The sequence below is a fragment of the Lepisosteus oculatus genome, chromosome 4 (assembly GCF_040954835.1).
Source record: "Lepisosteus oculatus isolate fLepOcu1 chromosome 4, fLepOcu1.hap2, whole genome shotgun sequence".
Classification (NCBI taxonomy): Eukaryota; Metazoa; Chordata; class Actinopteri; order Semionotiformes; family Lepisosteidae; genus Lepisosteus; species Lepisosteus oculatus.
Window position 1 is genome coordinate 16360879 of NC_090699.1, and position 14145 is coordinate 16375023.

The 14145-nt window shown below is 45.6% G+C and overlaps 2 protein-coding genes across 3 annotated transcripts in view; both read right to left on the minus strand.

Annotated features, from left to right (window-relative positions):
- Positions 1 to 603, minus strand: part of LOC107077277 (baculoviral IAP repeat-containing protein 1-like) — a 150575-nt gene extending 149972 nt beyond the window's left edge. Inside the window, exon 1 of the mRNA XM_069188015.1 lies at positions 529 to 603. The gene's annotated coding sequence lies outside the window, so the exon portion shown is untranslated. The remainder of the gene's footprint in view (positions 1 to 528) is intronic.
- A 911-nt stretch (positions 604 to 1514) lies between these two features.
- Positions 1515 to 12649, minus strand: LOC102686330 (butyrophilin subfamily 1 member A1-like). 2 transcript variants are annotated; one of them, XM_015346176.2, is made up of 12 exons: positions 11985 to 12649; positions 11405 to 11479; positions 10231 to 10578; positions 8679 to 8960; positions 7889 to 7996; positions 7686 to 7736; positions 7389 to 7415; positions 6590 to 6622; positions 6078 to 6104; positions 4232 to 4258; positions 3791 to 3817; positions 1515 to 3211 (listed from the first exon to the last, which is right to left on the minus strand). In XM_015346176.2, exons 1-12 carry the CDS (start codon positions 12292 to 12294, stop codon positions 2688 to 2690), a joined length of 1839 nt encoding a protein of 612 aa, XP_015201662.2. In that variant the 5' UTR covers positions 12295 to 12649; the 3' UTR covers positions 1515 to 2687. The 2 variants fall into 2 exon arrangements, with proteins under 2 accessions (XP_015201662.2, XP_015201665.2); XM_015346179.2 differs by having other exon boundaries at positions 11405 to 11514; positions 11985 to 12074.
- Between the last annotated feature and the right edge of the window lie 1496 nt (positions 12650 to 14145).

Here is a 14145-nt window from a genome sequence, read left to right on the forward strand (position 1 = left end):
AGCAGACCCGAAATAAAAAAAAACAAAAATAAAAGTAACACTCCCGTTAACCGCTCGGACAGTTATAATCCCCGCAGCCCCGACTCTTAGCGCAGGAATAGTCTGGAAAGCCGCCAGGAGCGCAAGACGTCACCGATCTCTCTTCCTCGTCACCTCGCCCCGCGCGAGACTCCGCCTCCACCTGTCCTGCGGATCCCCTGTGCGCAGGCGCGCCGCGCTCCTCCTGCGGGTCCCCGGCCTCGCGCTGAGGGCCCCGCCTGCTCCACGCGCCACCGGCCCGGGTTCACCCTGCGGGGGGGGGAGACAAGCGCGGTACAATCCTCTCGAAACGCTGGCTGCGATAAAGTGAATACTCCCACGCTCACTGTTGTGACAAAACCGGGTAATAAACCTAATTCCTTTAAGCTTTATTTTCCAGGACGACGTTTATAATAAGATTGAAGCGCGCAGTGAGAAGCACTTTTCTCCAGAGCCAAAACGCCGAATAAAGGACGATGCGTCTTGTGCAATTGAGGTGTTATCACTCACCCAGTCCAGGGGTTCTGGCAGCACTGCGGCGCCGCAGACGCCTTCCCCTCTGCGGGCGTCGGGCGGACATCTTCCTCCTCGTTAAGACACAGCACTAACGCGGATAACCCCACAGGGACGCTTCTTTCTTCACAGGAAACTATCCGCTCCTTTACCATCAGCCTCACATAGCAGCTAAGTGGTTTCATTTCGCTGGTAAAACCGGACGCCTCTCCATTAAGTCCAACACCCAAACACCTCAACCACACCCCCCAGCCCGAGCCAAACTGCCGCGAGACGCCCTCAGACACGCCTTATATAGATTATATGACGTCACAACGCACCATAGTGACGTTGCGGCGCGTAATTTGTCCACACACCAATCACTCACAATAGCATTTAGTGATTAGCTAATATTTCGCGGTGAAATACCGCAGATAAGCACACTGTCAGATCATGCTGGGAACTGCAGTCGTGTTAGTTATGGGAGTTTCTCCTTAATGGCGTATATTAAAAAGTTTCTTTCATTGCTAAATACTAAATGGTAAAGCTCTATGGTGACATAAAAAAAATAGAAAAGACGACGATGAGTTCAGAAGTGTTCAGTACGTTTTTTTTACAATTGCTACACGAAGGATATGTTTATGAAAACGGTAGCTGGCTGTTTAAATTTCTGCATCTGAAATTGGTTTAGGGCGTCTTTTTTCATGGGTTTTCCTACGGCTGATTGTAATATCTCCACGTGTAGAAACAGTTCATCATCTGAATTAAGTTATAACATCAAACGTATTTTAAACATTGGCAGTTGTTTTAAAACTGTGTAAGGACAAAGGTTTTCTGAATATTTAAATACATGTACTCATCATGTACATATTATAATTTACAACTGAAAATGACCCTTCATAAAGTGTACATTATAATATACCGTCTAGAACTAAGAGTGTAGGGTAATTTAATATCAAATATCTTCAGGTGAACTACTGAAAAACAACTGTCAGCAAGACATGCATTTTGAAAGAAAAAAACTTTACTGCTAAACCTTTGAACAAATATCCAAAACACGTACGAACAGGTGTAATATTTCAGCATCTCAGTTCTTTGGTCAGCTATTGGCTGTATCTTTTAAAACAAAACACTTCAGCTGAAAACATCCTGTCCATCCACAGGGGCCGAGATCCATTTCGCTTGATTTGCTTGATTTACAGCTGTGGTGAGCATTGCTGCCTCTCGGCTCCGGAGTCCTGGCTTCAAGTCCTATTGGACTGTCTGTGTGGAGTCTGTATGTTATCACAGGGTTCCTGCTGCAGGCCAAAGACATGCTGGTGGGTTGGTTGGCTTCTGGGAAAAGTGCAACTGGTGTGAGTGAGTTTTGATCAGCCTTCACAGGACCAGTGATGCACTGTGATTCAGCACAAAAGTTTAATATCACCTTTGAGGGATCATGGTGTTTTTATAATTGCTTAATATTGCTATGATTTAGCCATAATGTAATTGAGCTCTTCGGCCAATGAATTATGAGATTGAGAGAGAAGCAAAGAGGTCTCTGCGTTTTTTAGAATATATTCCCTTTTATAGAATATATTGAGAATATATTCCCTTTTGCTGTTTTAATACACGCTCATTGAATTCTATAGATGTCCACCCTTTTGTAATGATGATAAAAGTCTCAGTTTCTAAAGTACAAATCAGAGAGAGATGAATACAGGGCAGAACTCGACAGAGACTGCAGCACAGAGAACAAGTTACACTGCACTGATTGGAAATGACAACTGTACTGACTCTGCTTATTGTATTGTTTCATGGTAAGAATACAGGTGCTTATTATAACTAAGTGTTGCACTACTGTTGTCATAAATAATGTTGATGTTAAATCAGCGCAGAATTGAGGCACAGCTGTCAGGTCCGGGTTCCATTCTGGACCTGGGGTGCTATCTGCGTGGAGTTTGCATGTTCCTCCCAGTAGATTTCCTCCGGGTGAAACAGAGTGCTGGTAGATTAATTGTCTTCTGGGAGAAGTGGCCCTGGTGTGTGTGTGTGCCCTGAAATGGACTGGTGTCCCATCCAGTAGGTGTACTCTACCTGACACCGCTGGGCTCGGGCTTCCGTGCGGCCATGAACATGTAAACGGAAGGAGGGCTAGATGGATGATAAGCCACTCGTTCAGGGAGCTACGAGTGCAGTCAGACACGGGCAGGAGGCAGCAGCACTAGGTCTTTCTCTGAATCCCAGGTGCAGAAGAGAGCATAGATCTTCTCCCCCTGACTGAACTCCATGTCAGTGAACGTGAAGATGTGAGTCCTGGACTCCACTGCGTAAAAGGAGACCTTCCTCTCCTCGATATCCACACACACCCCCACTGTCCTGGGCTGCACAGTGAGGGGGAGACGCAGCTTAGGGGCAGTGAGAGCAGAGAGGCGGGGATAATCCCAGTCCAGACACCAGTACCCCTCCTGGGGAAGGACGCTGACCCCTCCTTTCCTCTGCGCGGACTCTCGGATCACGCCCAGTCTCCACTCATCACTCATCTCCACCTCCCAGTAGTGTCTCCCGGAGGAGAGCCCCTCCCGGCTCAGGACACAGCGCCAGCAGTCGAATCTCTCCGGGTTGTCCGGGAGATCCTGCTTCTCTCCCCGTCTCACCCTCTTCCCGTCCTCGGACAGGGAGAGGCGGGGGTTCGCCGTGTCAGGGTCCAGACTCAAATCAGCTGTGGGAATAAAACCGGGGAGCCAGGAGGGTTGACAAGGATCGCACAAGAAAATAAATCCCCGATTCGTAGAACCAGACGATGTGTGAATCACCGGCAAATTCTATGAAACTTCCAGGCGTCACTGTGGGCGTAGAGTCTCGTCTAATCCCTGAACAACTGGATACACACGCAAGGCGAGTATCCATATAATATACAGTAATCTGGACAGTCCGCTTCCAGCCCCTAGCCACTGTTTCATACATATGTAATATTCTGTGTGATTTCATTATATAAGTAATTCTCGCTTACATGATCATTACAATACAATACACTGACTTTAAGTTAATTTAAATAACACTGATCAACTAAAAGGAAAAACTGTAAATAAACTGAAAAAAACAACATGAATCCCCCCTCTGCACCCAAAGTACAAGGTGCTTCTCATGATTTCTGTCTGGATTTACAAGATTCTAACAATTCCACGCTGAAAAATAGACAGGAGAAACACAGCCTTTCTGCCGTTAAGCCTCCTTCAGGTGTGATAGTGATCTGCTGTGTGTTTACTTGCTCTTTATCTTTAAAAGGAGACAGACCTACCTGCAGCACTGCACAGCCACTGCCACTCTGAAACACAGAGATACAGACACTGTTAATCACAGACACAGACTGGACACAGAGATAAAGACACTGTTGATCACAGACACACACTGAACACAGAGATAGACACTGTTAATCACAGACACACACTGAAACGGAGATACAGACACTGTTAGTCACAGACACACTGGAACAGAGATACAGACAGTGTTAATCACAGACACACACTGAACACAGAGATACAGACACTGTTGGTCACAGACACACACTGAACACAAGAGATACAGACAGAACCGAACACAGAGAAACATTTGCATAGTAAACATAGTAAAAATTTGTTCAGGCATGGAAATAGAACTAGAAATCATGTGCTCATGGAGCTGGTGTACTGATAACGAGTGAGCCCATCAGGAGCTGTGATTTTACACACATTGTACTTACGCAGGTCTGGAATAGGGCAGCCTTCACCTGTACAGAAGAAAGGAGAGGGTCAGTCCTGAACTGGGTCCAACATTGGTCATTTTGGGGTTTTGGCCAGGAGGGGTAGCACTCATGTACTGGACAAGATAAAGGGCAAAAGGTCTGTAAAGATTTATTTACAGGAGCAGTGACACACACAGTTAAGCACAGATACTCATGTTTCCCTCACGGAAAGTGTTAAAATATCGAGGTGTCTGTCCGCTCCCAGGCTTTGAGCAAGAGCTCAGAAAAGCAGGAACAGTGTGAACACAGACAGCCCAGTCCAGTTTCCACTCTGTGGTTGCTTGCTGAGTGACTGAGTACAGTACAGTGTACAGAACACACAGCAGAGGAGTGTCACTCAGACACACCAAGAAAGCGTGAACACTGTACAGTTACTCCATGACTTCCTGTAGTCGTCTGCCTCACCTACTGAAGTGTAAATATGTACTGTAGCCCAGTTGTTAAAATGGGCTTTGCCACGTAGGTCCGCTCCCAACATCCCGTCAACTCCAGAGAGCGGAACTGGAATATTTATTACTTAAAGAAATAAAGAATTGTGTAGTTCAAGTAGGGAGCTGCATCGGCATGAGTAGACGGCAAAGAAACAAGTAAAGGTTTATTCCTTGCTGAAAAGAGATGAAAAGAAACACAACGTTTCAGCTGTGGAGCCTTCTTCGGGTCTTGAGAATTTTGTATATCCGAGTCTTAACAAGCAAACTTCTTTATGTCATACAAACCCTTTTCAAGTACAACTATTCAACATTAATCCCACCAAATAAGTAAAACCTTAAGTAATATTAACAGTGCCACTTGGGGGTGTACTTGCACTGACAAGTACAGAAATTGGCTGTATGACTATTAATCCAGGTAGCAAGGCGTTTAGTGTTGCTGCCTCGCAGTGCTGGGGCCCTGGGTTTGATTCCTGGGGTGCAGTCTGCATGGAGTTTGCATGTTCTCCCTGAGTTTGCCTCTTTCTCCCAGGCTGGATACTAGGAGAGTCAGTGTAAAACATTAACAGTTCCTGATCTTACCGTTCCTTATGCTATAATATTGCATCTGTATGAGAAACTCTTGTATCTCACCTTTCTCAGCTTTGCCGTTTTATTTTAAAATTGTGGAAAATATATGTTAGTCTGTTTAAATCACTCCATTGGCAATAGAATAAAAATGATATTTTTTGAATATTTTATTCGAATATCAGAGTTTTCAGATCTAGATGTTTGTACCCCTGATTCTAGCTGTTTACCTTTACTTTCTTGTTTGTGTCAGAGTGTAAAAGCTCTAGGCTGGGTCAAGAGTGAGAGAGTTTCACTGAGAGTTTGATTCTGATGGACCTTTCACTCTGTACATTTATTGTGTGCAATTACCCAGTTTTACAGTCATTCAAAAACTATATACCTGATTATTTAATAGCTGTATTTGACCTGATGACAAAGACGGAACACAACTTTATTTCTGTTAAAACAATTCATAGGCATATTTGTGTATTTAGCTTTTGTTGTTGTTCAGTAATATCATTAATCTATTGTTTCATTGACTTCTGTTGTTCCTGGGGTATTTAAAAGTGTTTGAGAAGAATATTGCCCCCATATCCTGAATAAGCACTTTTTGGTTTTTCAGAGGCACTGTGCCCTGTGTCAAGAGCTGGCTCAATGACTACAGGACAGGCACTGTGGAGCATTCCTTTAAGATAAAAGACTTCGCTTTCTACTTAAACAATCAGGGACTACACATCCAAACATTTAGTCATTACTTCTACCACAGATTTTAACACAAGTCTGAGCTTTTGTTTTGTTTCTTAATAGTCAACAGCAGACAGACCTACCTGCAGCACTGCACAGCCACTGCCACTCTGCAACACAGAGATACAGACACTGTTAATCACAGACACACACTGAACACAGAGATACAGACACTGTTAGTCACAGACACACACTGAACACCGAGATACGGACACTGTTAATCACAGACACACACTGGAACACACAGGTACAGACACTGTTAGTCACAGACACACAGGAACACAGAGATACAGATACACACTGAACACAGAGATACAGACACTGTTGATCACAGACACACTGAACACAGAGCTACAGACACACACTGAACACAGAGATACAGACACTGTTGATCATAGACACACTGAACACAGAGATACAGACACTGTTGATCACAGACACACACTGAACACAGAGATACAGACACTGTTGATCACAGACACACACTGGACACAGAGATACAGACACTGTTAATAAGTACAGAGACACACATTGGTCAAAAGACATCAGTACAATCATTGCTGTTAGTCAGCAGATTTTAATACAGTGTACTCACGTGATTTAGGGATAGGAGCTTGCTTCACAGCATCTAGAGAGACAAAAGAGGATCTTCATTGTATTGTAGAGTGTATTGCTTCTTATCTGGTATTATACTAGATTATGTACTACAGTCTGAAAAAAGTTCATTTCAGGATCTGACAGTCTCCGCTGCAGTGTGAATCAGAGTGTGCACAGCGATGGCTGTAAGACCGGTGTCTCAGTCAATACGACAGACCAGCACAATTCAATACGACAGACAGACACATCACAGGGCACAATGGTGTCTGGTCCTTGGGCCACTGAGAGAGGTCAGAAGTAAACACAGTCAACTGTCCACACATGTACAGATTGAGTATTGTCAATCTCCAAAATCCAAGCCCGAAAAAAGGGGTGTGCAGGAATGAGGTACAACTCGCACGTAGTGAACTGGGAACAGATGGACAGTCAGTAAAAGAAGACCGATGGGCAGCATGGTGACACAGAGGCCCTTGGTTCAATACCAGACCTGGGGTACTATCTGTGTGGAGTTTGCATGTTCTCCCCATGTTTGCGTGGGTTTCCTCCCACAGTCCAAAGACATGTTGGTGAATTAATTGGCTGCTGAGAAATTGGCCATGGTGTGAGGGTGTCCTGTGACAGACATCCTGCATTTTTCCTTTTGCGTGCCAGGATATTGCATATTTCATTTGTATATTCTGTACACTAAACTCATTTTATTGTATAACTTGTGTAAAGTGCCTTGAATATGCGCTGTACTGAAAGGCACCATATAAGGACATTTGCTTGATATCTTCCAAATCAAGAACACCACTTACCCAGCTCTTTCAAAATGATGGGAATAGCTGGAAAAAATAAGACATGTTTAAGTCCTAAAGATTATTGACCATTAAACTGGCTTTATGTTGGCAAAATAGTGCATTACTTTCAATGTGTAAAGAAAAATTAAATCATCAGCGCAATGAAAGGTCCAAATTCATCTTGTTTTCCCTTAAGGATTGTTTGAAAATTCCAAAATATAGACAATCTTTAAACAAAAACATTTCATATTCTGTGTGAAAATTTGACCGTTTAAGTACAGAGGGCAAATGTCCAAATACTATCAATGTTCTTACCATTTATTACATTAATGTAATATATCTCAGATTCCCACAGTGACTCCTCCTCTGTAAGAAACACACAAAGTCAGTAACGCTGATACAGATTTCTGCACTGATACTCTTTGAAAGAGTCAGACTAATATAATTCAGATTCTATTTGATGCACAGACAGAGCAGAACCACAGCCATTCAGACACACATCTCTAATGAGCACATACTGTCCATTCTCCTCCACTGGATCACCAGAAGTGCTGACGCTGCTGCAGCCACAGCTGCTGTTACACAGAGAGCCACCATCCATCCTGAGGGTCCAGGGAAAAAGTCTCCTGGAAAACAGCACAGGAATGTGATCCCACAGGAACTGACCGACAGTGAACTGATCTAGCACCCTGGATCCCAAAGAATGAAGTCAGGAACACATCAACAGGGGAGCAGACACCCCTAATCTTCTGTGTAAAGAGATCAGTGAGGACTCCCCGTCTGCAAGACTACAGCAACTTCACATGCTTGTTCACAAACATCCACTGCAATACTGCAGGGTTCCTCTCAAACATGACATAACTGGAGCAAAACTGTAAGCTTCCTTTAGTACACATCCTCTTTTAAAATCAGACCTTCAACCAGCGTTACAGCTCTTTGACAGAGGAGAGTCACAATTTATTGAGGTCAGCTTCATGCCACAGTACTGAGGATGATGAAAGCAATTGAACTACTTACAAATCTTTCAGAATGAAAGACAGATTTAAAGAAGAGTTGATCTGAATACAAGGGTAAATTTGTGTAATTTATGTAAGTGCAGTACTTAGAAAGATTAAAGTGTCTCATTTACTTAGTTTAACTAACTTCTTATTAAGGAGTAAACAGTACATTGATTACACGTTAATTATTATTGATACTTGATGTCATCTGGGTCATGTTCAATGGCCCAGGCGAGTTACATACTGGGTGTGTGTTATACCTCAGGTGTGTTACACGTGAGCTCCACTGTAATTTATGTATAATACTCACTGGGTATGTGGAGCTGAGATCCCCAGTCTGGTCCAGGTTGAGAGCTTCTGACCAGACAGGAGAAGATGTTGGACTCCTGCTGGACTAGGATGTAGCTGCTGACATTAAGGAGCCCTTGACTGTCCTTCTCCACTGTGCTGCTGGACAGTGAGGTCACATCATGTCCATCCCTGTCTGTCCAGATCACTGCAGGTGCAGGGAACCAGCCCTCTGACCTGCACAGCAGCTGGGTCTGACCTCCTCCAGGGGAGTGGAGAGACACTGAGGGCTGGGAGCCCAGGGCTGTGGATTCATCACAGGTCAAAAACCTGAGACAGACATCTTACAGTATTTTTTCAGAGTGGGAATATCTAAAAGAATGAAATGTACTGTAATGACCTCCCTGGTTTCTCCTTGCACAGGTGGCAGTATATTAATAATAAACTTGATTCTATATAGCGCCTTTAAAGGTGGCTTCTCAAAGCGCTTAAATAAGAAGAGAGGCAGGAGGCTGGAACTGCTTCCCACTAGTTTGTTGCCCTGGGCTGGTACAGGGGCATGCTGGTCCCTGAGAGAGGAGGGATAGATAGGAGCCAAGAGGGAAGAGAGAGAGTAATAGCTCAGCCCGGGGTTAGGCGAGAGAGAGGGAAATTGGCGAATTTGGAGCAGTCAAGGTAGTGTTTTCAGGCTCCCAGGCTGCCTGCTTCCAGGCGCAGGACGCTACAGCACTGCACCAGAACCAGCCAGATAAAAACAGCCAATAATAAAAAAAAAACCTCTACAAATCCAAACATTTAAAGATTAAACTAAAAGTAACAGTGTCTAGCATTTTGCCTTAAGCCCTTTTTTCACACAAGTGTGGATTGTGTGATGTTGTTAAGGTTTTTTTTTAGATATTTGATTATTAATTCTTACTCACTGTCAAATGTCTTGCCATCATGGCGTTATATGTGACATATGGTTACCCGATATAGAGGGCTCTCCTGAATGGCCAGGAGCGCTTCAGCTGTGTTGTAACAGACTCCAGAAACACAGCTGTGGGTAAAATAAAACCGAAAACTAAAACAATCACCTCGAGCCCTTCACTAGAGGGCCTCCATCGTTCGTGAGCAGGTTCACATGGTGGATTACTGGGTTAATAAATAATCTGGCAAGGGACAGAGAGTCACAGACTCGCACTGGGATTAATTTTGACTCCCCATCCATTTCCTAACCTCTGTATCCAGCTCAGGTTTGCGGGGGGTTTCCTGACAAGCAACAGGCGCAAGGTGGGATACCCCCTGCAGAACCAGTCCACCCCCAGTCCACTCACACCAGGGTTGGTGTTCCCAGAGTCAAATAACCTACCGGCATGTCTCTGGACTGTGGAAGGAACCCGGAGCACCCAGAGGAAACCCACACAAACGTGGGGAGAACATGCAGACTCCACACAGACAGCACCCCAGGTCTAGAACTGAACCCCCGGGGCCCCAGAGGTGAGAGGCAGCAGTGCTCACCACTGCCCCCACTGTGCTGCCCTGACAGCCTAACGTAACATGTAAACAGTCATCCAAAAGTCCGGTGAAATACTTACAGGTAAGAGCCAGGTCTATGAGAACGTCTTCATAATGTTCCGATGACTGCACCAAGCATTTGTACCACCCCCTGTCAGACTCCCGCACGCCGCTCAGCCTGAGAGACACGTTGCCCCTGGGGAGCTCCTGCAGGAACAGCTCAGCCCTTCCACTGTAGTTCAGGTTCTGCCCTTCCACGTTGTAGCTGCCGTACTGGAATAAACACACAGGGGAATCGTAATCCTCCCGAAACCACCTGACCTCCAGGCCCTCAGCGCTGACGCTGGGCGAGAGGGAACAGGGCAGGACCGCGTCTTCACCAGGGGACACCACAACGGGAGCAGCAGGACCCACAACCTGGAACCTCTCTGAAAGAGAAACATCACAGCAGGATGGGCTCAGTCTGGATGGCCGAGTGGTCTAAGGTGCTTTGTTCAGGTCGCAGTCTCCCTTGGAGATGTGGGTTCAAATCCCACTCCTGACACAAAGCTTTTCAGGCGGAGCGGTGGCATTGTGGCTCAGGATCTGTGCTTATGGCTTGAAGGTTGCTGGTTCAAATCCTGTGCCCAGCAGAGGAATCCTACTCTGTTGGACCCTTGAGCAACTGGGCTGCTGGACCCTTAATCCCCACTGCACTTTCTATAGTGCAGTGGTAAAAGTTCATGAGGAACTGCTTCCTCACACTGCATTGCTTTAAGCACAACAGGAAGTGCAAGTCCTGTCTTGCTTTTTTAGGACAATCAGCTCATTATTTAATGAATCCTGTTCTGCTAACAGCTTTCCCCCAGCTCTCCGGGGGCTGGTGCTTTGGAGAGTCCTAGAAACACAGCAGACACAGCTGCGCCCCAGTAGCAGGACAGGACACCCCGGTTCTGCACTCTCAGTGCGAAAGAAAAGCGTGTCTTTAGAGATCACTTTATTGGCCATATACAATTTCTTGCATTAGGAATTTGTCTTTTTCCAGACCCCAGCTTGCTCTCCATGAGACAAACAGGCACACAGACAGGGAGAGAAGCTGGGGGTCAGAGCACAGGGTCAGACATTTATACAGCACCCCTGGAGCAGCTGGGGTGAAGGTCCTCGCTCAGGGGCCCAACAGAGTAGGATTCCTCTGCCAGCCACGGGATTCGAACCGGCAACCTTCCAGCCACAGAGCCACCGCCCCGCCCCCTTTTTGTTTATTATTTACTATACCTGGTCTGGAAACAGAGGTCTGCTGGAGGAGAAGCAGGACTGTAAGGAGCCAGTCCAGCTGGTCAGACTTCATTCCTGCACACAATGGAGATTGTTCACACTGGCTCATCCTGGAAGCACACGGACGCACACGGAGTGACGGAGCTTTTCTAATTAGTCCCCGAAACAGGCGCTCAGAGCCACAGTCCCAGCAACTGTATCTACAACGAGACAGTAATGAGATACTACAGACAGAAGGGGAATTCTCAGGCTGTGCAGAGACCAGTCAGTGAGACCAGGAGCTGTCTAAACAGGGCATAAGTAAGCAGAGAATACAATTCCCTAACGTGGGTTTTCGCTCCTTGTAGGAGAACAATGATGGTGTTAGTGCCGTTATTCCCCCAGTAGTAGGTGTAACACGTGTTTATTTGTAATATTATTACTGTCAGATGGAACTTGCGAAGGTTTGGAAAGTCTTATCAATCCGGCCATCCGAAACAAAAAACATCAGAATACATTATTCGCAGGCGGCCGACTAATCCTCACTCCTCATTAGTAACTAGGAGTTACTCGGCTGATGAGCGTTTCGTGTTTACTGTACCGCATTCGTCTCTGGGGGAGTCTCCGCTTTCATCCCCCGTGCTCTGAGGATCAATCCCGGGTTGTTTCGCCGAGTGCGGGCGCTCGGTTCTTCTCGCTGAGCCCAGCCGAAGGACTCGGAGAACCGAGCGCACGAATCCTTTGGCGATCCGCTGACAGGGTTCGTGCCCGGAAGGTGGAGGCGTTCGCCTGCTGCCCAGCTCTCTCATCCGAAACGGGAACCTTCTCCGCCTCGCAGGAAGACTGTGCGCTGGTTTCAGACACAGATCACCTGACCCCGATGAGCTGTAGGCTGCAAGAGGTTTTACCATCTACCCGTCTTTCATTTCTGCCTTGTATTTGAAATATTACATGGCTTTTATAGATCAAGCTCCCTCGAACACTGCCAGACAAATTAGCCAACAGCTCAGTTCCGCAGAGTGGCTCTTTGAAGACGCGGTCAGGGTCAGGAGCTCGCCGAGTGTGGGTCTATCACCCGATACGACCTGTTTCCAGTCCGGCTGCAGTAGACATCCTCGACTCAACATTTCATCCTTGGGTCTTGACAAGCGCTGTACTGCTTCACACGCACATTTCTGCTTCTCTCTTTCACTTTCTCTCTCTCTCTCCAGATGAAAACCCGGTTTTTGCATTCGGGAAAACCTATCGGTTTATCACGTTGTAGCCCAAGAGCGGCCAGACTTCCTCAGAGACACGTTGGAGGAAGATCTATATTCAGATCTGTATAAGATAGAGACCCGCAAGGGCGTATCACGTTTTCGTGAGCAAAAAGCTAAAATAATCCCTTCTTACTTTCCAACTTTTTTCCATCCTGTAATTTTTTCATTATTTTGTCAACCCGTAAAACGTATTTTAATATCGTGTTTTATAAACTACACTGCATTATAGAAATATGACTTTATGAAAACTAAACTTTGCGTTTGCCCTAAAAAGATCGTTTTAATCATTCTTACACTTATATAGCGCTTTTCTGGACACTCCCCTCAAAGCTCTTCACAGGTAATGGGGATCCCCTCCACCACCAGTGTGCAGCCCCACCTGGATGATGCACACAGCTCTCTGTATCACAATGGATTCCAGATGGGTTGTATTTAAGTCATGGGACACCCGTTAAGTATGTGTTGTTGGTCTGAGGGACTACTGCTAATATACTGCAGAGAGGTGTTAAATGTTAATGACAAAATTATACAGATTATGACCTTGATTGCTGCAGTGCAACAAAATCGATAAGATATATTGTAATATTATTATATAATGTAACACAACAGGAGCTCTGGCCGGCACCCTTGCCACATGAGGTCAGCCCATCGGGGGCTCGAACCCATGACTCCCACGTCACTCAGCAGGGACCCAGCCCGGTGAGCCAAAGAGAGATCTCCCTACAGCCCAGTGGCTGTAATCCTGCTATCACAGGGAAGGGCGGCGACGTCACCTGCTCTGGTACGCCAGCTCTTACACACCCTGATGGCCGTATGCGTTACAATAATATATATGACTCAATAGTAAAGTAAAACAGGTAACAATTTCTAACATTTATGTCTGGTGATATCTGATCTCTTATGCTGCATGAAGTTCCATGCACAGCCTTTGACACCCCCCGAGTGCAGTAATGTGAGTATTTATTGTTACACATTGTACTTTTAGCAAACACATTTTATCGATCATCAGTCTTAGTAGATGACCCTTGAAGAATACTATTTTGAAATGACTGTAAGTATGTTCTAAATCAAAAATTCAAATCAGAACAACCGAGATCCTATGAACACCCCATCAGGACAGCTGAAGAGATAATACAGGCTAGGTGTGCAGGTGAAGGTACTGTCTAAGTATCAATTGAATGTGCAGGTTAAATGTTGGCGAAATGTGGTGAGACATGAAGCTCCTTGACACAGCCTCAGCTAACATTTACGTTAAAGCAGGAGTGGGCAACTCCAGACATTCAGTGCCAGACTCCCGCAGGTTTCACAGACGCCTTTCAAATAACATCTGACAGATCTGCGTTCTTTTCCCCACTCCGTTCAGGGAGGTTGTGGATGTCCGAGATGGAATTAAAACTAGAAGTTAATGCAGCACTCCAAAATTCTAACTCTGATTGGATGTTAAGGCAAAAAGTGTCCAAGTTCGAATTGTATATACTGTACATATAAATATGCGTTACCCAG